Raw genomic sequence first — 25075 nt, forward strand, 5'->3', positions numbered from 1 at the left:
TCGGGCTCCAGCCCAGGCTCCTGCCTCTTCTTCTTCAGCTTCTGCCCTCATGGGCGGTGCTGCAGAGGTGGTGCCAGCCTTAAACACCTTTTCCCTTTACCAGGCAACCCCTGCTCACACAGCACTGGGTTCCTTTCAGAGATGCAGCCCGGCTTTTCCCCAGCCCAGCACGGGAGCAGGGGACACGCTCTGGAACAGGGACACACTGACACCTTCTGATGTGTGACTTACCATGGGGCAGCCCCCGGGGAAGGCAGAGGGAGGAAAACAGAAAGGTCTGTTAGCAGACAGACAGAACACCTGCCCTGGGACAGCCCTGGACATGAGGGATGTGATGATGGTGCTGCTGTGACACCGTGTCAGCACAGAGGGACAAATCACACTGTGGCCATGGGGACCCTGGCTGGGAGCCACTCTGGGCACTGGTGGCCACTCTGGGTAGCTGAGCTGGGACAAGGGGACACAGGGACAGACAGACAGCCTGGCCTCTCACCTCCATCTCCTCTCACGCCCGCAAGAGGCTGCTGTGGATGGCAAGGAGGTCAGCAGGAGCAGGGAAACAGGAGGATTAGGCACAGCATGCCTAATCCTGGTTAGCTGGGGCTATAAATAACCCCGATTTACCAAACACGGAGCAAGTGGGTCAGCACCTGGCTCTGGGCAGGAGGTATTTGGGGAGTGGGTGTCAGCTCAGGGCTCTCAGAAAGTGATCTCAGCAAATCCAGGCGCACCAAGGCTTCCAGTGCCCAACAGAGCATCTTCCCCCTTGCAGGGGTTTCGCTTCTCCCACAGGCTGTGTGAAGGTGTTTCACAAAAAGTGGGATCCTGATGGATCCCAGTGGGATCCCAGGACTGTGAATTTGGGGAAGGGGAGCTGGGGGCTCCATGGTGAAGCTAGGAACTGGCTGCTTTCTTCCGTGTCATGAGCTCACACAGAAAAGCTCCTTTGCACCCCCTAATCCCTTAAGCAGCTGTGGGGTGGGCAACCACTCCCTTACTTAACAAAGCCCTTCAGGGAGGAGCTGCTGATTAAAAATAAAATTGGGTGGTGGATGAAATTGCTGCTGAGACCCTTCCAAGGCTGGGGGGCATCAGGGGGCTGTTCTGAAAGGCAGGGAAGGGTGGTCTGGCTTTCAGGGTCATGGCCTGGGGAAAGTGAGTCACAGTTTACAGCTTAACTGAGGGGCTTAATTAAAACTGTTATTTAAGAACTAGGAACCCTTCTCGTGGGGTGCTTCAAAGTGATGGAGGGGGGATTCAGAAGGATGCACAAAGAAGGGAGGGCTGTGGAATTGTCTCTACCCACCTGCTCCGGAGGGGGTTCCCAAAAATCTCATGCCCTCACAGGCTGCAGCACCCCAATAAAGCAGCCCAACCAGCCCCAAATCGGCCTTGGTGTGGACTCTGGGGTTTGAGGGTCCCTGATGTCCCCAGCCCTCGGGGACAGCCCACAGCAGGGGATGGTGGCACATGGGATGGAGAAGAAGGATTTTTTCTCACCTGTTTGGGCTTGTGCTGCTGGGGGCTCCCCGGCTCTTCACTGGGGCTGTGGGGCACAGAAACCAAAAGGGTGAGGGCTTTCAGCCCTCCATAGACCCTGAGGGCACGAGATTGCCCCGATTTTTGGTAAAGGGGGAAAGGTCAGTCTTTCATGTGGTTCCAGTAGCATTTCCCCCGTCTCGATGGGGTCGAGCTTGCCTGACATCATCCTTCCTAACGGGGAACACAGGGCAGGCTCTGCCTTGGCCGAGGGGGACAGCAAGGAGCTTAATTTGGGGATCCCCATCTAGCAAACTTTTCCTCTCTGTAAGTGAATGAGCATCATCCCACCAACCCCCAGAGAAACAACACCTCGATGAAACTGCTCGTTAAACTGCACTGAAATTGAAAACAGGAGGAAAAGGCGCTGGAGGAGAGGGGGGTCCACTGGGGATGCCCAGCACATCACCCAACCCGTGGATCCCACCCCGCGGATCCCACCCTGCAGATCCTACACCACAGATCCTACACCACAGATCCTACACCACAGATCCCACCCTGCAGATCCCACCCTGCAGATCCTACACCACAGATCCCACCCCGCAGATCCCACCCTGCAGATCCTACACCACTGATCCTACACCACTGATCCTACAACACAGATCCTACACCACAGATTCCACCCCGCAGATCCCACCCTGCAGATCCCACCCTGCAGATCCTACACCACTGATCCTACAACACAGATCCTACACCACAGATCCCACCCTGCGGATCCCACCCTGCAGATCCTACACCACTGATCCTACACCACAGATCCTACACCACAGATCCCACCCCCAGATCCCACCCTGCAGATCCTACACCACAGATCCTACACTACAGATCCTACACCACAGATCCCACCCTGCAGATCCCACCCTGCAGATCCTACACCACAGATCCTACACCACAGATTCCACCCCCAGATCCCACCCTGCAGATCCCACCCTGCAGATCCTACACCACGGATCCCACCCCCAGATCCTACCCCACAGATCCCACCCTGCGGATCCCACACTGCAGATCCTACACCACAGATTCCACCCCGCGGATCCCACCCTGCAGATCCCACCCTGCGGATCCCACCCTGTGGATCCCACACTGCAGATCCTACACCACAGATCCCACCCCGCGGATCCCACCCTGCCCCCGGCTCTCACCTGTCGGCAGCCCAGACCTCTCGCAGGATCTCCGTCTGCAGCGGCATCGCTCCCGGCTCGGCTCGCCCTGCCCTGCCCCGCTCTCCCCGGCCCTGCAGCCCCTAGCAGCCCCGGGCCAGGGCCATGGGGTCCGTCCCAGCCACAGGAGCCAGAGTGGCCTCACAGCATCGGCTCGGCCGCCTCCGCAAGTCTCTGTGGTGGGAGGAGGAGAAGGGAAAGGAGGAAGAGCAGGTGGAGGAGGTGATTAACTTTATTTCTCCTGAAAGTCGGTTAATAGGATTGCAGGGGCTGTCAGCCAGGCTTGCTGGGAGAGCAGCTGGCAGGGGAGTAATCACAGGAAAAGGGGGCTCTGCAGGAGTGCAGGGGGTCAGCCCGACCCCAGACCCTTTTTGGGGTGCACAGGTTCCCCCCTGGCTGGTTGGGGTCCCTGGCACAGCTCAGCCAGTGGCTCTCTGACCGTGTTTAGGGTTATCCTCCCTGGGTATCTTTGTTTTCCACCCAGAAATGTGTTCTTGGTGAGTGAAGAGCAGGATTTGGGCTGTTTCATGTGAGCTGTGCATGGAAAGCCCGTGCAGGGGAAGGCAGCATCCCTGGCTCTGGGTGGTGCTGAGGTTTCTGTACTGAGCACTGCTCTGCCCTGACCCCTGTCCCATGTCCCGAGGTCTCTTTGGATGTGTTTCATAATCTCCTGCTCATGCCTCACCTCCTTATTTCACCACTTGACATTCAACTCTTGCTATTCCCCCTCAGAGGGCCCCACAGACGCTGTTGGGCTGCAAAGCCAGACAGGCCAAGTGTCCCCAGTGTCCCCACCGGAGCCTTGGCCTTGGCCAGCCCACCACGGTCCCCTCAAAACCCCCAGCCCGTGCTCGGTGCCACTAGATGGCATTTGAGCACTGCACACCCACCAGCACCGGGAACTTCTTAATCCTCCCTACAAAACCCTCCTGGTTTCCCTTTCTTCTCTAAACCTCAACTCGCACAAGTTCAATTTCTCTTCCAAGGGACAGAAAAGCACCAAGCCGAAATAAACCAAAAATCTGCTTAAAAACGGGGAGCAAGCCCAAAAACCAAGCCCAAAAACTGCAAAGCAAGTTGGTGGGTTGTTTTGTTTTGTTTGGTTTTTTTCCTGTTGAGATTGTTTCCTATGGAAAATGTGGCTTGGGCTGCCCCCAAAGGACTTTTTTGCCCTGCAAGAAAAAATGAAAAGCCCACATTTTGCAGAGGCCCTGGGTCTTGCAGGAGCCTCCAGGGAGATGCATCCCAGAGTGGAAGAAAACCCAAGAGCTGAGTGAGCAGCTGGAGCAGCCACGGGGATGCTGTGCCACTCCTGCAGGTGGGAAAACAGACAGGCTTGAGAAATGATGCCTCAGGTACCACCTGATGGGACTAGAGAAGAGGAGTTTTAACCAAATCTGGCTTAGTCTGCCAAGATTGTGGAAGGAGGTATAAAAGAGGAATGGTCAGTCCTAATACCCCACTGTCCCAGCCTTCTGTTCTCTCCCCACCCTCGGTCAAGGGGCACAAATGACTCCTCCACCCACTCAGCTCCCAAAATAATGCACTAGGGATGGGGGAAAAAAGCATAAGGATAAACCTCCCAGGCTGGAAAAACAGCTGAGATCCCCGAAGAGCGTCCCCCAGCCAGGCATTTCCAAAGCATGGATTGCTGGCCCTTCACTGGCTCTCCAGAGAACAATGGCACTGATAAAAAGGGGCAGCACCAGCTCTTGGAGACACCAATAATTCCAGACACACAAAAAAGTGCTGGGGCATCTCCCCCCACGAGGAGTACCCACCCATCCTCCCCACAGCCACCCCATCTGCTCAGCAGGATCCAGAGAAAGAGTACTATTTTTTTTTCCTTTTTCTTTCAGTTGTTTATTTTCAAGCTCCAAAAGGGGTATTATTATAGAGACAGGAAAAATAACAACTGGAAAGCTGTTCTCATGGGCTAGTGACAGTGTCCCTTGAGGATGGACAGGGCTGATGGCTGAGGAGGCAGCAGCAGCTCTGGTGCAGGGACACGATGCACCTGGGACCCCCTCACCATGGGAAAGCTGCTCAGTGACAAACCCATGGCACCAGCTCAGGCCCAGCCACTTGCTTTCTGAACCACGTGCCAACCTGCTCTTTTATTTTCCCCACATACAGATCCCAGTAAAAGCAATAAAACTCCCATTTAAAGCTGGGAGCCAAGGGATGGGGTGCAGGCTGTGGGCTGAGCACCTGCAAAGCTGGACAGGCTTTTGCTCTCTAAAGAAACAGGAACCAGCTCCTTCAGAAGGTAAAATCTGTGCGTGCCCCCCTCCCCAAACAGTGCTTTAAAGACCCAGGGGCTGCAGCAGAGGCCATGTGGGTTCTCATCCTGCCTCTGCCCCGCAACCTTTGGCCACAGGCAAGGAGTCAGCAGGAGACAAAGCCAATCCCTGCCCCGGGGGCTGCACTGGGACAACCAGAGGCAGCACTGCAGTGTACAAGGAGCATGTCCCACATCCCAGCTCCTCTCAGAGGGTGCTGTGCTGAGAGTGGACACAAAGCCCAGGGAGCTGGAACAAGCTGTCTATGGAAACCTCCCAGGAGCCAAGCGTTTTAATTTATCATTATAATTTTTTTTTTCTTTTCCCTGCTGTTTAAATGGTGTTTGTTCCACGTGCAGTGGTCCCACGGTGTCCTGCCGCTCCTGCTCTGCCCCCAGGGCGCTGGGACGGGGTCGCTTTTCTTTGCGAGGTGCTTTTGGCTTCCACGATCACACAAACTGTAACAAGCTTTACAAGAAAACACTGGCAAGTCCCAAGGTTTGGCAGCAACCTTTTTCAGTGTGGGCCGAGGGCAGGAGGCTATCCCATCCCCTCCTCCTCCATCATACGTGTCCTTCAGCCTCTTCACCTTCAGCACCAGGAGCTTTCGGTCCTTTTCCACACGCCGCCTTCTCCGCTGTTTTTTCCACACCAGTTTTGCTGGCTGCTTCCTGCCAAACAGCAAATAAAACACACTGAGCTGGAAACGGGAGAGGGAAGGGGCAGGCAAGTGACAGGGATGCTGGGAATAGGCTCAGGCAGTCCAGCCTGGAAGGGGAGAGGTAAAATTGCACCCCACAACTCCCCCGTGCCCATCGAGCAGTGCAGCTCCCACCACTGGGTTCTGTTTCCTTGACTCAGTGGCTGGTAGAGGTTAAAGCTCACCAGCTCAGGCAGCTCTGGGGGAAGGTGTGGGACCCCTGGGAATGATGTGACCCACCTCACCAGAAGTGAAGATGGATGGATGGATGGATGGATGGATCCATGGATGATGGATGAATGGATCCATGGATGGATGGATGGATGGATGGATGGATGGATGATGGATGGATGGATGGATGGATCCATGGATGATGGATGAATGGATCCATGGATGGATGGATGGATGGATGGATGGATGGATGATGGATGGATGGATGGATCCATGGATGATGGATGAATGGATCCATGGATGGATGGATGGATGGATGGATGGATGGATGATGGATGGATGATGGATGGATGGATGGATGGATGGATGGATGGATGGATGGATGGATGATGGATGGATGGATGGATGATGGATGGATGGATGATGGATGGATGGATGGATGATGGATGGATGGATGGATGGATGGATGGATGGATGGATGGATGATGGATGGATGGATGATGGATGGATGGATGGATGGATGGATGATGGATGATGGATGGATGGATGGATGGATGGATGGATGGATGATGGATGGATGGATGGATGGATGAATGGATGATGGATGGATGGATGGATGAGGAGGTAAGGCAGCAGTGTCAGAGTGGAGATACAGGACTGAGCCGTGGGTGCAGCCCATCAAGAGGGTGTAGGAGAGGAGCACTCAGGCACAGGGAAGCCTTATGCCTGCTCCAGCAGTGACTGTGCCCATCACAGCTGGCCACACAAGCCAAGCACAGTGCCATCAGCTGGCCAGGCTGGCCCTGCTCCTAGCCCAAGCCAGTTGCCCCCGGCATGCTGCTCCCCAGGGGCTGCACGAGTCACTTAATCCACAGCCTCAACCTCCAGACACCGCTCCAGAAGAGATCATACTAAAAATGACCCATGCAGATGGCTTGCAAAGCTGTGTCCTCTCTCATTACAGTACAGCAGGTTTTGTTGAGTGGAATTTTGGATGAGAGCCTGTTCTGAGACAGTGATCTCTCTGCCTGAGCAGAGGAGCAGGTATTGCCTTACCAGCTTCAGGAAATCCACACTATCATGTCTCAAAATACTCCTGCCAGAGATGGAATGATACTTCATTTCACTTGTGACCAGGAGTTCATCAACAGTCACTAGCTGGGAGCAGCCAACTTAAACACCAATGCCAGCCCTGTTATCAGCCCCTCTGAACTCACACTGCAAATGCTTTTATTGATGATTGAGCACCTGATGGCACCCTCTGCATAAGAGACACCAAGAAGTAAAACACTTCTTCCCACTGCAGCAGGCTCTATCCCTCTATCCTCCATCCTGACCTATAATTTAATTTGGTTGAACCCATCTCTTCTCATCACAAACCTGTCGAGCATCCCTCAGCGCAACCCTGGATGGCCAAAAACGAGCAACACTCACCTTTGCATCCCTCTCTGCAAACTTTGTGAACATGTTGGCGTAGATCCTCCGGTCCCGCTCGTTGTGCTCCTTCGTTTTCTTCTGGCACACGGAGATCTGGCACTTCGCTGCTTTGTTCTGTGGGTTCACTTCCAGCACTTTTTGAAAGTCACATTTGGCCAGCTCGAACTCGTTCATCAATAACCTGGCTTCACCCCTCCTGTACAAGCCCTTCTCATTGTCCTGGTCCAACCCCAGAGCCTGGAAGCACACACAGGTCTCTGTTAACATCTCAGAGACCTCCCAAGAGATCCCCTACAGTCAAAGCCTCAATAAATCTGCCAAAATTAGGACAAGGTGGCTTCAAATCTCCAGAGCACTTGCATCTTGTTCAGCAAAAATTGCCTCATCTCCATTAGCAGCTGGGAGATCATTAATATAGTTTTATTATCTCTCCTTGCTTAAAATACCCCTGAGTGTGGCAGGGGTATTCCTTCTTATACAAAAAGAAATTTTAAAAACTCCACCAAACTCCCAATGAGAACATGCAGGAGAAGAGGATGCTTCATCCTCCAGGCTCATGCTGATGCCTTAGGACTTCAGCTTTTATATTTTTCATATATTTGTAATCCTGTCATTCTTTAGTGTATAACCCTAAACTCCATACACAGTGTGAGCTGCTGTTCTCCCATTTTGGGCAGACACAACAATTCCTCTCCAGGCCTGGAATCAAGGACACCTCACTGCCTCAGGCTCCCAGAGATGGAAACAAAAGTGAGTTGGGGGGAGCAAACTTGGGGTAAATTACTTCATTACCTGAAGCTGTAATTAGAAGATTAACCCCCAATATACAAATGGACCAAACTTACAAAAAGTGTGAAAACCCGTGACCCATTGTCCATTTTTTTTTGGGTGTAGCCCCTAAATGTACCTCAAGGCCCTTCAATAAAATACCTGCTTTTTATTCCCTTAATTTTGCCTGGCCCCTGTTTTTAGGTAGCCCATAAAGGTATGAGTTTCTGGTGACCCAGGGGTGGCATCAGTGCACCCCTACCTTGTCACAGCACTCGACAGCCTTGGCGTACTCTCGCAGCTTCAGGTAGCACATGGCCAGGTTGAGGAAGGCAGCCAGCAGGAAGGAGTCAGAGGCTTTAGACTCCTTCTCAGACAAGCCATACTCCATTTCCAGCCAGGACACAATCTTCCCGTACTGGATCACTGCCTGCAGGTACTTGCCTTCCTGAAAGGAGCAAAAAGAGGCTCAGTCTGCCCCTGGAATGTCCCGTGAGCAGGTGACAAGTGTCATGTGGGGTGTTCAATAAATACAGGAAAGGAGGAGGATCCCAGCTCCTACAGAACCAGCAGGTTTGGGAAAAGCTGAGTCAGAACAGTGGGGAGCTGGGAAGGGGAATGCAAAGCCCCTTCCTGGGAAGGGTTTGATCTGCTGTCCTGCTCTGCAGGGAGCACACAGCCCAGGCAAGGCTGGGAAAGGATGAGATATCTCAGGGAGCAGCAAGGAGTGAGAAAAAGGCAGAGGGAGGGCAGGACTCGCCTTCCCCAGCCCTGTCTGGGGGCACATCTGGCACTGATGGCTGCCAAATTCAGTCCCAGCTCCTCTGCCTCTGCCACCCCCAAGTTCACAAACCTTGAAGTACATCGTGCCCTTCTCCTTGACCACAGCTGCCTGCTCCAGCTTCTCCTTGGTGTCCATCTCCCACGACTCCTTGGCCTGCAAAGGAACACTTGGAGCACTCCCAGTGGAGCAGAGCAGCCTCCCCTGCCCCAGCAGGACCGTGCCACTCTCTGGGACAGCGTGGTCACACTCAGGGCTCATCAGGGCTGTACCACAGAGCCTGGAGACAGGTCCTGCTCCTGCTTTGGCCAGGGCGATGGCACAGGCAGGGGACCCATCCAGGGATGTGCAAATCCCATGGGCTTCTCCTGCATCCCATCCCCAGCCTTCTCATGGGCACAGCCAAGGGCTGGCTGCATGGACCAGCTTTTATCTGTGCAGTCCAGGGGGGAAAAAAAAAAAGTGGAAAAAAGGAGAAAAAAGGGAAAGAAACTAAAAAGAAAAGAGGAAAGAAAAGAGGAAAAAAAAGAGGAAAAAGGAGGAAAAAAAGCAGAACAATGAGAAAAGGAGAAAAAAGTAGAAAAAAGGAAAAATGAGGAGAAAAGAAGAGAAAAATGGAGGAAAAAAAGGAGAAAAAAGGAGGAGGAAAAAAGAAAAAGAAGAGGGGAAAAAAAGAGGAAGAATTAAAAATAATATTAAAATAAAAAGAAAGTACAAAAGGACAAGGTTAGGAACAAATAAGACACCCAGCCTTGGACCTCAGCCACAAGAATAAAACAAACCAACAGAGAAGAACAAATTAAGAACACGAAGCTCCTCGGTGACGTCTCCACTTCAGCAGGGGTTGGGCTGCAGCCACGCCAGGGACAAAGGCTGGAGGCTACACAGGCCCTGACATTCCTGCAACCCTGGGAGGGACAGGAGCACCTCTGCCCTCACCTTCTCAAAGCTCTTCAGGGTCACCTCGTACACCAGCTCCGCGTTCCCCTGGATGCCGTACTTGGGCTTCCCAGCCTCGCCAAAGCCGTACCTGCAGGGCAGGGGGAGGCACTCAGAGAAGGGGGAGAATCCTTTTTTTCAGCAGAGCTTGCCCATAAATGCACACCCAGGTTGCCACCCGCAGCTTTCTAAACATTCTGGGGACAGGGCGATGTTACTCTCCGTGAGCAAAGGTTGGGAATCATCCCTTCTGGCTGCATCAAACCCATCTTTTTACACAGGCTTCTCTCCAGCCCTGGTCATTTCCAGGGAGACATTTTTATTTCAGACTATGGACTTGGCTAAAGCCCTTTCACCTGTTTATTTTAAAGCATTTCAATATTCCTGTCTACATGCCACTGGTCACCCCTGCTGTTCCTGCTGGTGTCCTCTGAGACTCTCCTGGAGAGCCCTGTTTGCAGGATCGCCACCTTCCACAAGGGCTGGAGGCTGAGACCCACTCAGCAGCCCTGTGGAGATGCTCCTTACCGTGGGCTGAGGTAGAGGATGCAGTGCTCTCCCCTCTGCATCTTCTCCAGGGCCTTGTCAATGCCGATGGGGATGTCGTGGTCCTCCCCCTCGCCCACGACGAATTTCACATCCTTGCAGTCGAACCTGCGGCCGCCACAGAATCCCTCCAGGTGAACTGCAGAGGGGCAAGAGGGGCAGGATGGCACCCAGAACCACCCAAACCTTGGAGGAAGGTGGGCTCCAACGTGACTTAGAAAGCGTTTTATAAAGCATCTCTCCCAAAAGTCAGCAGAGCCTGGAAGAGGGAAGACCCAGGGCTGGGGGCAGCCTGGAGAAGAGGGATGGGGAGGGCTTGGGAGCACTGCTGAAAAGCAAGGCAGGCATATCTCGTCTAAGCAAGGACCAAACAACAGATAAACATCATGACTAATATGTTCCCCTCGTACTCAAGTGCACGAGTCAAGTCTTACTGGAACTGGATATTGCTCCTGGCACGGCGCCAGGCAGAGTTTATCACGGTGATTACAAATCTTCTATACTGTGCTATACTGCCTTGACTCCTGCCTCGAAAACAAGGCCGTGTTCTCCCGACTCTGAGAACTCAAAGTACAAGATAAACTTTTTTATTTTTAATCTTCAACCAGGAGCCGTGCTGTTCCAGCCCCAGACGCTGGCAGAAGCGCAGGCAGAGCGGACACGGGGTACCTGGCACACTCACCACCTGGCACTCCTGGCTGGCTTTCCACAGCAAGATTATTCTTTATTTATTCAAACCTGAAGACGTTCCAGGCTTTGGGGACGCTTTTACAACCTTTGCATTCTGCTTGCAGGGTAAAAGGCATACACACACGTGCAGGCAGGCATCAAGTAAAAGCAATTTCGCAAGGAACTCCTACATATTGTTGGGGGAAAAAAAAAACCCAAAACAAACAACAACAAAAAATAGCTTTGTAAGAGCAAAATTTCACAACTGTTCTTAAAGGCTTTGCAGCCTGCAAAGACATGAGCTTTACCTTTGTTTGAGGGGAACAGAATGCAACCTGAGATGCTGCAGGGCACTGAGCATGCTGCTGTGGTGGCAGGTGAGGGGCAGGACAAGCTGGGTACCAGAAACAGCCATGAGGCTCTGGGCTCTGCACAGGAGAGCTGCAGCCTGGGCTGAAGGAAATCTGTGTCCATCCCCTGCCCTGGGACCCACAGAAGTCCTTAGGATGAGAGGCATGGACCAAGGCAGACCTGGCAGCCCCCATTCCAAGGGCAGGTCCAGCTGCCCTAAGAGAACCCAAGGATGGGTTCCTCACTGCAGGGGCAGGACGCCAGGCTCTGCCTTCTCACCCCATTCTTGCCACCAAAGCCATGCTGGGACACAAGCAGAGGATGCTCAGGTGCTTGCCAGCTCCCTGGGACACATCCTGCATCCATCACTGGTGCACAGTGACCACGGCAGTCAGGCTGCTGTGAGCTCACCCAGCTTGGGATGAGGACAAAAAGCAAATCCAGCTCCTCCAGAGACAAGCTCTGCTTTTGCACTACCCAAAACCAAGCTGGCAGGTTTTTTAGGCGCAGAAAATGTGGAAAATTCTGCCTAAAATGCAGGTAACCCAGCCACCCCATAGCACCGTGCATGTCCCTGCACCTTCCTGGCAAGCACAGATCCATAATCCCTGACCCCAAAAGCAGCACTACAGCTCCCCCGGGTCCCACATCCCCTGCCGTGATGGGAAGCTCCACTTTAAAACAGGATGCGCAAGGGGATGTTGTGATCCTTCCTTCCAAGGATAGTTCTGCTCTGTTTTAATTGCACAGAAAATACACCGAGCACAGGGGGGGAATGCTCGGGTTTCCAGGAGTGGGTCAGCTGGTTCAGCTGCTCTTGGATTACAGAGAAAAAAAAAGTCACTGAAGGAACATCACTCCGGTTGCAGCTCTGACTTATTGTTCTCTCAGTGCCTGCAGCGATTTTGTTTTTGAAGAGCTGAGAACAGAGTGTACTGAGTGCGGCTGGCACACGAACTTGATGTGCTGACAGCAATTTGTACTCAGATTAAAAACGGAGAAGGAGGAGGGGTGTGGGGGGAAAGGATGTAACAAAAGCTGGAATGCCAGATTTCAACTGCAGCACAGGTTTTAGGGACCAGAACTGGGATTTAGGGTCTGTAAAACTTAAAGCCTATAAAAACCCGGAGGTACTTGCTCCTGGACGAGTGATTTATTCCAGCTTAATTCCAGCATCTCCCAAACTACACAGCTGAGGTAAACCTGCCCCAGGGTGGACTGCTGTGTCCCCACAGCTGCTGTGCCACCCCCAGCACAGTGATCACCGCTCAGACAGCAGAATTTGAGTCAAAAATCTCATTTTTCCCTAAAGGAGAGTCTCGTTAGAAGAACTAGCCACTTAAAGCTGTGAGCTTTGTAAGCTCTAACAGATCAGATTCAATTTTTCAGTTGATAAAGGGATTTTAGGATCTTTGTGAACAGCAGCTCTGGAATTAAGAAATGAAAGTAAATGTCTCCCATATGGAGCGAGCCCAGTGTGTGTGTCTGAGCAGCTCCTATGAAGGAAAAAACCCCAAACCCCAGTCTGCCCTCCCCTGTCCAGCCCCATGAAATGTCTGCTCCAGAAATGGGACCAGAAGAGGGAGACCCCAATGGGATGCGAGCTCCTCATTCTCCCGTGGCAGCTGAGACCACCCCAGCCTCAGCAAACCCCTTGTAATAATTTCCTTCCCCTCACCATCAGCAGCCCCGTGGCCATAAGGGAAGGAAAAAGCCCCATTCTGTAAGAAATGTGATGAGACCCCCCCCAAAAAACCATCAACATTGGAATGAGGAGGCCAAAAAAACTGCTGAGTGTCCAAAATACTCAGCAAGTGTTGAGGGAGGAAGGGCTGGCAACTGAAGCTTTGGAGGCAAGGCAGAGCCAGGGGTTTTTGGCTGATCCCAGAGCACCCTGAACACTGCACTGGGATGCAGAAGGGCTGGGGGAGACAACAGAGCCCTGAAACCCCACGGGGGTTTGCTTCTTCCATCCTCCCCCCAGCCACTGCCTGAGCAGCTCCAGGGTTTTCCTGGGCTGCTGGTTTTCCAGCCAGCCCTGCAGGGCAGCAGCTCTGGCAGAGCCACCACAGGGGCTGGCCAGGGAGAGCTCAGAGGAGCACGCCCAGCTGCTCTCCATCCCATCTGGCCCCGGGATGGATGTCACTGCATCCCACCAGCCACCTTCAGCCTGTGCACTGCCAGCAGCTCCTCGCCAGGGATCAGCTCAGCACAGGCTGATCCCTGCACTTGTCCCACAAGGGACCAGCACTCACTCTCCACGGTAGCACCTTCATTAGGGTTGGAGTAACCTTCTCCCTTCCTCTTGATCCTCCGGATTATTCCTCCATCCTCAAACAAGTCCTCGCCTTTGAAGTCGAGCAGCTCGACCTAAAAAAATAATAAAGTGGGCAGAGCACAGGGAAGGGGAAAGGAGAAGAGAAAAACAACAGAGAGCCACAAAGCAGCAGTTCATCCCCTGGCTGGAGAACCAAGCCAGCGAATTCTCCATTCAGCTGACGAGCAGAAGTTGCCCATAAAAGCCAGATCCAAACCACAGCATAATACATGTGATTTATTAGAAACTGGGACTCATCCAGTACCTGAAGCATAACACAAAGGAACAGCAAAAATAAGTTTATTGAACCTGTAAGGGTGCAACACAGCTGCTGCTGGAAGATGCTGTGAAAGTCCCCCAGTGTGGGCAGGAGCTTCCCCATCATCCTCTGATGGGACCAGCTCTGACCCTCAGTTTAATCCACACTCGACTTGGAAGGCCTGAGCCTTGATTTAGGACAGACTCCCTCCTTCTTCTGTGTCCCAATGAGCCCTGCCCAGGGAGCCCTCTGTGCCAAAATCTTAACTTTCCTACCACCCCTCAGCACTAATGGTTTTTTAGCACCTGGAGGCATTTCCCAGCTGCTTTCTCCTTCCCATGTGCATGTTGAAACCAGGAATCTGCCCACTCCCCGCCCCAGCTCCAGGACTCTCCTAAGCTGGAGTTTCAGTCCCAGCCTTCCAGCTCAGACACACATTTCTGAGAAAGCCCTGGCAGCAGTTCCTGGAGCAGAGGGACACGTTTCAGGAATCCAAGCTGGGTTTTAGTTTTTTTTTTTTGGTGGATTTTTTTTGTTGTTTGGGCTTTGGTTTTTTTATTATTATTATTGTTATTAATTTTTAAATGTTTATTTCTGAGCTGGCTGGCAAGGCAGAAAGGGAGCGAGCTTGCTCATCCACACACCAGCTCACCAGCATTACTTGCCTCAAAAAAGAGGGTGGCATTGGAGGGGATTTTGGGGGCACTGCCAGCAGAGCCGTACGCGTACTCGGGTTTGCAGAGCAAGTAGCAGATCTCTCCCTTCTTCATGGTGGCCACCCCGATGTCCCACGCCTTGATTACCTGACCTAGGGGAAAGGCAGATGTCAGGCAGGAGGGAGCAGCCAGCAAGCCAGGAACAAACCCAGCCTGGGTGCAGCAAGGGATGCACCCGAAAAAGCCCCGCACTCACAAGAGACTTAAGGCAGGGCTGACGCTGTCCTGCAACAGGATCAGCTGATCCCCCTGCCCCAGGGTGATCCCACCCTCCACCATCCCAGGGATGGACACCCCTGGACCAGCTCACCCTTGCCCAGGCTGAAGATGAAGGGCTCGTTCCGATCGCGGCTGGAGTCAAACTTCTTCCCGTTGGCCAGTTTCCCTTTGTAGTGCACATAAACCTTGTCTCCAATCATGGGACACTCATCCTCACTCCCAGGTCTCTTAATGATCTGAGAGAGAGAAACCACCCATGAGCTGGGGCCATTGGACAGGAAAATGCATTGGACAGCAGTATATGCATGTATATATATATATATATATATATATATATATATATATATATATATATATTTTTTTTTTTTAATTTAAATGCATATGGAGGGGAGGGAGATACACACAGGCATTTAAATAATAATAAAAAAAAATATATATATATCTATATATATACACATGCATATACACCCCAGTGCTGCCCTAAATAACAGGAGGCAGCTATTCAGTTTGCCCATCATCAGCTCCTAAAAACAAATCTCAAAGTGGAGCCACAGCAGTGGAGCTGGACTGGGCTGGGAGCAGAGACCAGCCCATACTGGGTGGATAAACACCATGGTTGCAAACCTGCAGTGAGTGCAGCTCCACTCACTCTCTGTCCGTGCACATTTTACTCACAGGGGTGTGTCAGTTCACTACTCACTCCTTGTCAACACTTTTTTCTGAACGCTGCAGCCGGGAACAAGCAGTTCTCGAGCTGAGGATGGAGCAGGGGAGGATGCTATTCTTGGAGGAAAGGTCCTATTCAAGTGGAGAAGTGTAAGTGCTGAGGAGCAGAACTACCCAGAAACGGCCCTGAATATGAAAAAGGGGCTGTGGAGCAGACTGGATGACCTCAGTAATGTGCTCTTTCTAATGTTTGTGAGTCACACACAGAAATGCTTTGTGGATTTACAGCTAATAATCTGATTAGGAACACAATAGCAGTGAAATTAATGGAGCAGCCTGGGCCCACCAGCCTCAACCACCACTGCACTCTCCTTTACTCCAAGCAGTGCTCATCCTCTTTACCTTGGAAATGAAAGAACTCAATCCTTCAGCCCTGGAGCTGTGAGCCTGAGGGCTGGGGATGCAGCCCAGAGAGGTGACCGTGCACCCCAGAGTGCAGGAAGGCAGGACACTGTTGGCAGATCCCCCCTACCTTCAGAACCCCTCGGTCCTTGGATGGTGTGATGTCCTCCCCACGCTCAGCCAGAGCTGCTGCCTGCACCTCCCCTTCACTCTTGGTGGCCTCATCAGTGGTCATGGTCTCCTTGGACCTGGGGGGGACACAGCACACACCCTGTCAGCCTGGCAGGACCACGGGGAGGGGGGTGGAAGAGGAAAGGGTTTGTCACCCTGCATGGAAAGACAAGGCACAAGCAAGCATTTCCCCCAGAAATTAAAGCAAGCCCAACACCAAAAGAATCCCAGCTATTTGGGTGGATAAAGAGAAAATTCACAGCAACAATCTAAGGAACTGGAGGGGTTTTGGGCAAACTGCTGGAGCACTGCGCTCCCAAATGTCACCACATAAGCAGCCAAGGTGCCAGAAAAGCCACGTTTTCCATCGAACACAGACTTTTTCCAATGGTTCCTGGTGAAAAAAAGAATTGCCTACAGTTTCAAAAACATATTTCCTGATGATTTCCTTCAGACCATGGGGCTATTTTGGTAGCTGCACTGCTGGGCGACACATCATCAAGGAAACATGTGACGGGGAATTAGAAAGCGATGGGTTTTTTAAGACATAAACCAGATCTATTAAAGCCACTGTAATTGTGAAACTTTCCCAAAGTCTTCAGCATGGAAGCTGATGCTAACCAGCAGGAGAAATCATTCATTTGGGGGATTCAAAAAGAGCAAAGAAAGGATGTTTGCAGCTCCAAGGAGAGATAAGTCGCGCTGCAAGAAGAATTGCTTTCCTCGCACCCGGGTGGAAAGGGAAGGACTGGAGCCCAGCCCCCCCCCCAGCACAGGAAGCCACTGAGACACAAAGAGCCCTGAAATGGAAGAAGCAAAGAGAAAAATAAGGGAACTACTTGTTGCAAGGCTCAATTATCACAGTGTTTCGGGTGATATTTAATGGGATTCTGCTCCCTTTCCTCTGCGCTGCTGGGGTTTCAGAGGGGAACATCTTTAAAAAAAAGCATTTAAAAAGTGAAGCAGCATGTGGTGGGACCCCTTATCTCACAGGTATTTATTGGAAAACGTGCCATGGGTTACTTTGGAAGAAATGTTTGATGATGTGAGTGGTGAAGCACTGGTTACCCAAAAGGGTGATGGATGCCCCACTCCTGGGAACATTTGGGTGAGTTTGGACACAGCCCTGAGCAACCTGGTCTAGTCTAGCTGGACTAGATGACCTTTAAAGTTTCCCTCCAATGCAAACCACTCCCTGATTCAATAATTTGGGTGCTGGGATGGTCTGCAAGCCACCACAGCCCTCCTCTTGGAGAGAAGTGAGGAGGAGCTGGTGCCCATCCCAGCACGGGCTTGGCATCAGCACCGTGCACCAGCTCAGAGCTTCCCTGCACAGACCCCGTGCAGCACCAGGGACACATCACCCAAAACCCACCCATAAGTTCCAGGAGAAGCCCAAAAAAGCAAGGGAAGCTTGCCCAAGAATCACCACCTCGTGGGGACAGACCCTCCCCAGGTCCACCAAGCAGCCACCGCTGGGATGCAGGAGACGGACAGGGAGGTGCTGGCTCTGGCTTGCCGGTTGCTAAATCCCACCAAGAGACATCTAAAAATACACCCTACGCATCCTTCTCATTATTTTTCTACGTAAGCAATTAGAGGAGTCATCCAGGGAAGCTGGCCAAGGCGGGCGGGAGGGGAGCCGCTCTGCGTCAGCAGCAGTGGGAGGGAAGGAGCCCACAAGACCCAGCTCTATTAAGATGTGGCCCACGTTATGAAAGAGCTCACGACTCCTCCGTCCAGCAAAAACAGCTCCAACTAGGTTAGGGAGAAGAGTGCACTGCTCCCACTTATCTCCCATTTGGAGCGACAGGAGGAGGCTGGCCAGGGGCCAAAATCCCAATTCATTTGAAACAAACGGTTGTAGGGAAAAAAAAATTCCCTGAGGTTTAAATAGTGAGCAGGCAGGGATGTCACTGAGCACAGCAAGCTTGCTGGTGGTGTCAGAACCTGAATCTTCTTGTTTGTATACTCTGGATACAGGGAGGGCATTAATTAATTAATTACTCTGTGCAAAAGCCCCTGGGTGTTTCTGACACCCCAAGCAGATCCTGCTTTCCTGTTGCTGCTACTACCGACAAGATTAATGTTGTAAGTCTGCAAATCAAGCCAGGATAAACCATCCTCCCTCCTCTCAACATCCACACTGCTCATTTCCCTGCGATATAAACACGGATGGCTCGGAGAAGCACAGAAATAAATAAAAACAAGCCTTTTAATTTTACAATTCCCTCTCCACACAGGTGTTGCTGTCTCCCAACACTGAGGAATAGGTGAAAATTCAGAGGGGAGAATGGGATGCAGATGTCTGACCCTGGGCTGAGGACAGACAGGTATCACACATGCTAGGGTTTCACCAACCACACGATCCCCAGCCACGTTTCCTAGAAATCGGCATACCGGGAATTTGCCAGCTCCAAATGGAAACTTCATGTTGCAGATCCCTCCTGGAGGCTCAGAGGAGGGGAAAGGGATGGGGAAGAGCAGGGCTGGGCAGGGTTTTGAGGGGTCTCACCTTGCCACCATGCAATCGTTGCAGAAGCTTTGAAGGTGCAGGGAGAGTCCAGGTTAGAGACGCAGCGGGGCAATACCTGGTAAGAAGAGAGGGGAGGGACAAAAAGAAAAAAAAGATGAAAAAAACACATATTCTTTTTTATTCTAAAACAGGATTTCAGAAGAAGAAGGGAGAACAGAGCAGTTTTGAGCCACAGATCATGCTCCACCATGTCAGAGATGGGTGATGAAGACTATGGCCAAAACCTGTTTTGACTCGCTGTTTCCACAAAACAGCATCTTACCATCAGCTTAAAAAAAGAAAATAAATCAAGGCTATATCCTGTCCAACTGTTTCACTGGGATGAAAATTAACGGGACGAAAAAATAAGAGTTGGCTGCTCTGGGGTTTGTTTTTTTTTTTTTAAGACCCACTTAGCACAAAGCACTTTCACTTCCACGGCACCACAACAGCCCTAAAAGCTTCAGATTGCAACACAGGAGGGAGTTTCTTGAAAATGCAAAGGTCAGGCTTAAAAAAAAAAACCCAACAAATCTGAAAGCACAGCAGGGGGATGTGGGGCCCTGGATCCTGGTGATCATCATCCCAGATCCCAGTAGCACAGGGCTGCACACGCATCCTGCAGCCCCAGCACAGACTGATAACGAGGAATAACCCAATTAGTGCAGCAGCTGACTCTCTCTCCACTGACCCACAGTGGATTGCTTCCCCTTCCATCACAAGAACTGCTTTTTTCCTAATAAAATCCCTTCTTGCTGAGCAAGCTGTGCCTGTGCAGCAGGAGAGGGAAGAGCAGAGCAGTGATTTCTCCTGGATGAAGGGGCTTTAAGACACCTCAGGGCCAGCGTGCTGAGCAGAGACCAAGGAAGGTGATGGTAATCAGTTAAAATTGGGATTTCTAACAAAATATGACCTTCCTAAGATGGACAAGCAGCTCCATATAATCCTCAGCTGCATCCCAACACATAAGGACACACCTAGACATTGAGTTCTCACATTCGTACGTCTCAGTTAATTAATATTTTTTCTTTTGTTTTTTTTTGGGGGGTGTTTTGGTTTTGTTTTTTTTTCTAATCCTGGCCACTTGACTTTCTCCCTCTCCTTCAAAATAAACAGGGAAGCCATAAAATTGAAACTCCTGTTCACCAGCTAAGATCTCCCGTGATCAATTTACTTCCTAGCCTGCACGTTGTGCAAGCGGCCAACACCCCGGCGGGCCAGTCACGGCAACTGCTGCTCAAAGAAAGAACCAAAATGCAAACAGAGCTGCTGGGATTGCCCAGCACCCTGAGAAACCCCCATGGCACCCAGGGTGAGTCCCTGGTCTCCTGTGTCCATGGCCAGCCCCTGTGCCAGGGCGAACACCGTGGGGACCCTGGCACCCAACAGTGGCACCCACGCCGTGGGGACACTTCAGAGAGGGATGCAGCCCCCAGGCACCTCCCAGGGACCAGGAGGTATCTGCCTGTTACCAGAAAAGCAGCAACAGGGGAGGGTTTTAAAACAATTAAGAGGATAAAGAAGTGAAAAAGAAAACTACTGCATGCAGCTCAATTAAATACAGCAGGGGATGCTCCCATCACACTGGCTTCATCATTCTGCCTAGCTCATATTTTTAAGCTTCTGAAACGGTTTTATTTAAGGTTCAGGTCATAACTAATTGATTTTTTTTCTTAAATACGTGGAATAAGAGGCTGTTCCTCAGCTGCAGCGAGAGGAACAAGTGAGCAGGATGGGTCACTAACCCTGCCAGAATAAATATCTCAGGCAAAAGCAAGATGGGCTCAGTGTCTCTGCATCCCCTGGAGTGAGGTGAACAGGCCCGTGCCAGCAACACACAAAAGACTTGCAGAGAGGAGTGGTTTTATCCCCCCAGTTCACAATATAAACCCATTAAAAATAATCTGGCTCTTCTGCTGGTTTTCTAGCAAGGAAATGGTCGCTTGGTTTTCCCAGGTCGCTTCAAAATAAAATAAAATAAAATAAAATAAAATAAAATAAAATAAAATAAAATAAAATATAAATCAGAGGGATAAAGATCCTCTGAACTCCCCTGTGAGCAGCCTGTGGTCCATCTCCTCCAGAGTGGGTACCCAGAGACACAGCACCCTCCACTTTCATGCCAAAGGGAATTAAGAAAATTAAAAGCAGCATTTTCTTTTCTCCTCCCTTATTTTGAAGGATGAACTTATACCAGGGAAAACAAAATCCACAGACATTTATGGGTAGCTGCTGTCCCCAGGGGAGAAGGTGCCAGGGGCAGGGTGAGGCTGAGGATTCTACACAGGGATGCTCTGCAGCTCCTTTCCTACCTGCCCCCAAAGCCACCCCTGGCCCCAGCAAGGATTTCAGTGCTTCCACCACAAAAATCACAGCAAGCCTCTGCCACAAGAGCAGATCCTCAAAACACTGGAAAAACCAGGAATGCCCAAAGTGTTTGCTCTGCATCAGCAGGGAGAGGCAGCAGCCTGCACCCATCCTGCTCCTGAGGGGCTGACACAGCTTTTGATGATGGCTAAAATGAAATCATCAAGGAAATGTAGTAAAAATGAGTGTATAAAGAGCTGCTCCACACCAGCCTGAGCTTCTTGGGAGATGCCTGGCAGGGAGGCCAAGCACCCTAACAAACTCAGATCTGTAATACATAGACATGAAACAGTGGGGAATGCAACCTCCTAAAGCTTTCATAAACTGGGATTATGTAACTGGACAGGGAAAAAAAATAATAATATAGCCAAGCAGGTTATATAAACCATCTGTAAAATGTGAGAAAGTACTTGACATCCCACTACCCACTCCTTGGCACCCTCTCACTGGGTTTTCTGCCACCAAAAATGAGCAGGGTCCTTTCAGTCGTGTCTTCTCCTCTGGTCAAAACAACCAGGGACAACAGACCAGAGGCTTTTTGGAATTAAATATTCCACCTCTGGCTGCTAAATGTGAAGTTTCCCTCCCCGTACAGCACACCAAGTGAAGTCCAAGCCCTCCACAGGCGACTCAGAGCAGCCTCCTGGCAGCAGCTACACCAATGCTGAGCAAATTGAGTTTCAAGTGACAGCTTGGGGGGGGACTAAAATAAATACAAAATGGGAATAAACAAGAAACTCCTTGTTTGCCAATTCTGTTTTAATTAAGCCTTTTCTCCAGAGTAAATGTGGCAATTAAACTTGGATTTATCAAAATATTTGTTTGTTTTTGTTTGTTTCTGATCTGCTCGCAACAGATTTGGGGTTTTCTCCAAGCACCTTGCAGCCAGGTGACCCCTGGCAGTGGGAATGCTGTGTTTGATGGTTTGTCCCCACACACGAGGGCTCAGCAGCACCTGGAGCATCCCAGAGCTGAATGCCCAGAGGGGAATCCCCAGCTCAGCATCCAGCACTGCCAGCAGCAGCCCTGGCACCCAGAAATAACTCAGCACCCAAGAGCATCTGCACCAGGGGCCTACAAATGCCAAATTATTTTGGGCAAGCAGCAATTCCCAGTGAAGCACCAGCCTGCTCTGGTGCCAAGTGAGGAGTTCTTGGAGAAGCACCACGAGGGGACAAACTGCAGGAGGGGACTGGGGTGGCACTGCCATCGCTGGGGACGCTGTGAGGAGCAGCAGGGGCAGAGGACACCATGGCTTTGGGGACAGTGCTGCACCCCCAGCAGGTCACCAGAGCCTGCCAGCACAGGGGTGAGGACAGGCTCTGACACCCACACGTGCACAGGCACACCCGGGTGTGCATCACCTGGGGTGGGGAGGGAGGCTGGCTCCCACCCCGGGCTCCTTTTTGGGATGGTGTCACGTGCCAGGAATGATGCTCTTGGCCAGGCAGTGCCTCCCAGGGCTCGTTTTATTCAGTGGTTAAATTTAATGTAAATCACAAAGTTCTTGCAATGAGAATATTTTTCCCATCTGAGGACAATACTGCTATTTACAAAGATGGGACACTGCAGGTAGAAGATGATTTAACTGCAGTCCCTCACAGTCCTGACTCTTCACTTCTGACAGTTACTTTACTACTATTTTCCTAATTTTCCACTCGCTTGCAAAATCAGAAATCCTTACTAATCACAATTACTAGTTATGGAAAAAGCTTGTCAGCTCCATGACAAACCAGTTACATGAACAACTTGTACATTAGAGCACTCATGGCCACTTCTTAACACCCACAGGCACAGAGCATTAAAATAAAATCCTTGCTAAGTAATATCTATTTCCCTGTTATGTGCACGGGATCAGTAGGAGCTTCACAGCTCCCTCAAGGGGCTGCAGCAACTTTATATAAATTCATGTAACCAAGAGTGACTATAAAATAAAATTGATATAAAATAGTATAAAATGAGAAGTAACTGAGGACAAACTATTTTTCAAACCATTTACAAAATATTTTTGCCCTGAGCCAGTCTGGGATCTGCAGCCAGCCCGAGGAGGTCTTGGTGCTGACCATCTCAGACCTTCCAGCAAACTTTCTCCTTCTGCAAGCAGGTAATTAATTAAAACACACGTAACTACACTGCAGTGATGTTCCTGAGGGATGCAGTTTGCTTTTTGCTCAGGAGTTGTCCTTATTTTTTGGCCCGTCCCAGCTGGAAGGTGCTCAGCATGACTGAAGTGTGTGCTGGGCAAACACAGCCTTGGGAAGATGAGGTTATTTGCATTTATTAAAAAACAAACAAACAAACAGAAAAAGCCCCCCAAAAAACCCAACCAAACAAGGAAAGATAATTGCATGAGCAATTATCCTAGCAGACATCTCTGTTCTGAGCAGGATGGGCACCACTGGACCTCTCTATCCCCCAGAGCCACCAGCGAGGCCACGTGCTATCACCTCTCCCTGTGCATTTCAGCAGAGGACAAAACTTCTTCACGACTCCCCAGAAATCTGCTGGGGATTTCTTTCCATGCCACCACAGATTTTCCCCAGCACAAAGCCCACCTCCACCACCCAAACCCTGCAAAAAAGTCCTCAGCCACTGCTGCCTCCGCCAGCACCCCTGGCTGCCATGAGCACCCAGCCCCATCACAGCCTTGCCTTGTCCTCCTGCACCCCTCAGGGTGCTGCCATCACCCCTCAGGCTGGGGATGAGGACCAGAAACCCACCCAGGACCCCTCCACCCCACCCCTGTGCTGGGAAACTCCAGCTCCAGCTGGATTCCTGCTTAGCCCCACACTCCTGGTGAACCCCCTTGGAGGTCGTGGACATTGCTCCCGCTCTGCCAGGGATGTTTCTGTCCCCTCCCCAGCAATTCTGCCCCATTTCCAGAGTACCAGGCTGGAAATACAGCCCAAGTATCTCTGAGTTGCAGCACTGCCACCCAAATCAAACCCACAGCACCTTTGGAAAGACAGACCATAAAAGCCAGATACAGGCTCTGCCAGACCTTTTTAATGATTTTCTTCTCCCCAGCCCTTCAAGAAGACAGGGGAGGAGGGAGGCAGCTTGCTCGTGCTTTAAAGGAAGCAGCAATTTGTGCTTTCAACTTTTTTTTTTTTAACTTTTAATGCCAGTTCCCAGGTTGGCTTTGATATCCCAGTGATGTCCTCAAATCCACCTCAAGTTTTACAGCTCCTTAGGGTGAGACACTATTTAAACTCTATCTTTGAAGCCATAAAGTGTCAGCTCCCGGCTTTTTTTTTTTTTTTCTCCATTATATTTTATTTTTAAGCGTACTTTTATTATTTGCACCGGTGGGGACAGAATTTCGGTGCAGCGTTGGAGCCTCGGCTGGAAGCTGCAGCCTGGGGACACACCGATGACAGACAGATCTCCTACGAGTTCCTACAGCCCATTGTGTAAAATACAGTTTCCTGGGAAGAGCAAGCTCACTCGAACGTGCATTTTAAAACCAGAAGCTCTGGAAGAGTTTTTATGCCCGGAGAGGAGGGGGAAATCGCAGAAACTTTTTTTTTTTTTAAATCACATTTACCTTGTGCAACCACTTCTACCCGCTGCCAAAGGCTGTGTATAGCGATGCACGCACCCTGCGGGGTCTCTCTGGTTAAAAGAAACGCTCCGGATGCGCCCGGGAGCCTCGGATGGGGAGGGGGAGCGGGGCAAGCAGCAATCCCCTCCGGGAGCGGCGGCAGCAGCCCGGGATGTGCCGGAGCATCCCCGGCGCCGCCCGGGCACCGCTGCGGGAAACTCCTCCCGGCATCCCGGGGGGCTCCGTGGGGCACAAACCTCGCTCCTGTCCTCACCCCGCGGACGCCACCGTCCCCTTCCCCAGCGCCCCCGCCCCACTCGGGACGCCGCCGTCCCCCGCAGGTCCCCAACGCTCACGCAGCCCCTCACCCAGAGCAGCGCGGCGGCCCCGCGCAGGGTGCCGCAGGGCGGCAGAGCGGCTCGCAGCGCTCCCCGGCCCGCGGGTCCCACCTGTCGCCGTGGCTGTCGCCGCTGTCGCCGCTGTCGCCGCTGTCGCCGCCGCCCGGCTCCGAGCGGCCCCCGAGCCCGCCCGGCCGGGCCGCCCCGCCCCGCGCCCC

At 51.6% G+C, this 25075-nt stretch overlaps 1 protein-coding gene across 2 annotated transcripts; it reads right to left on the reverse strand.

Annotated features, from left to right (window-relative positions):
* Nucleotides 1-4797: 4797 nt before the first annotated feature.
* Nucleotides 4798-25020, reverse strand: FKBP5 (FKBP prolyl isomerase 5). Of its 2 annotated transcripts, none has more exons than XM_053998119.1 (12): nt 24969-25020; nt 18609-18684; nt 16053-16170; nt 14946-15090; nt 14585-14727; nt 13599-13713; nt 10306-10462; nt 9778-9868; nt 8911-8994; nt 8320-8505; nt 7287-7526; nt 4798-5652 (listed from the first exon to the last, which is right to left on the reverse strand). In XM_053998119.1, the coding sequence occupies exons 2-12, from the start codon at nt 18617-18619 to the stop codon at nt 5545-5547; spliced, it is 1398 nt and encodes a 465-aa protein (XP_053854094.1). In that variant the 5' UTR covers nt 18620-18684; nt 24969-25020; the 3' UTR covers nt 4798-5544. The 2 variants fall into 2 exon arrangements, with proteins under 2 accessions (XP_053854094.1, XP_053854095.1); XM_053998120.1 differs by having other exon boundaries at nt 24888-24975.
* Between the last annotated feature and the right edge of the window lie 55 nt (nt 25021-25075).

Source organism: Vidua macroura, chromosome 24 (genome assembly GCF_024509145.1).
Source record: "Vidua macroura isolate BioBank_ID:100142 chromosome 24, ASM2450914v1, whole genome shotgun sequence".
In the NCBI taxonomy this organism is placed as follows: Eukaryota; Metazoa; Chordata; class Aves; order Passeriformes; family Viduidae; genus Vidua; species Vidua macroura.

Excerpts from the sequence above, each read along its gene's own strand:
- FKBP5 (XM_053998119.1), bottom strand. Across the intron at positions 9,869-10,305 it reads ATCCTCTACCTCAGCCCACG|GTACGGCTTTGGCGAGGCTG; the intron begins GTAAGGAGCATC and ends CCTGCCCTGCAG. Across the intron at positions 8,506-8,910 it reads AGGGCACGATGTACTTCAAG|GAAGGCAAGTACCTGCAGGC; the intron begins GTTTGTGAACTT and ends TGCTCCTTTCAG.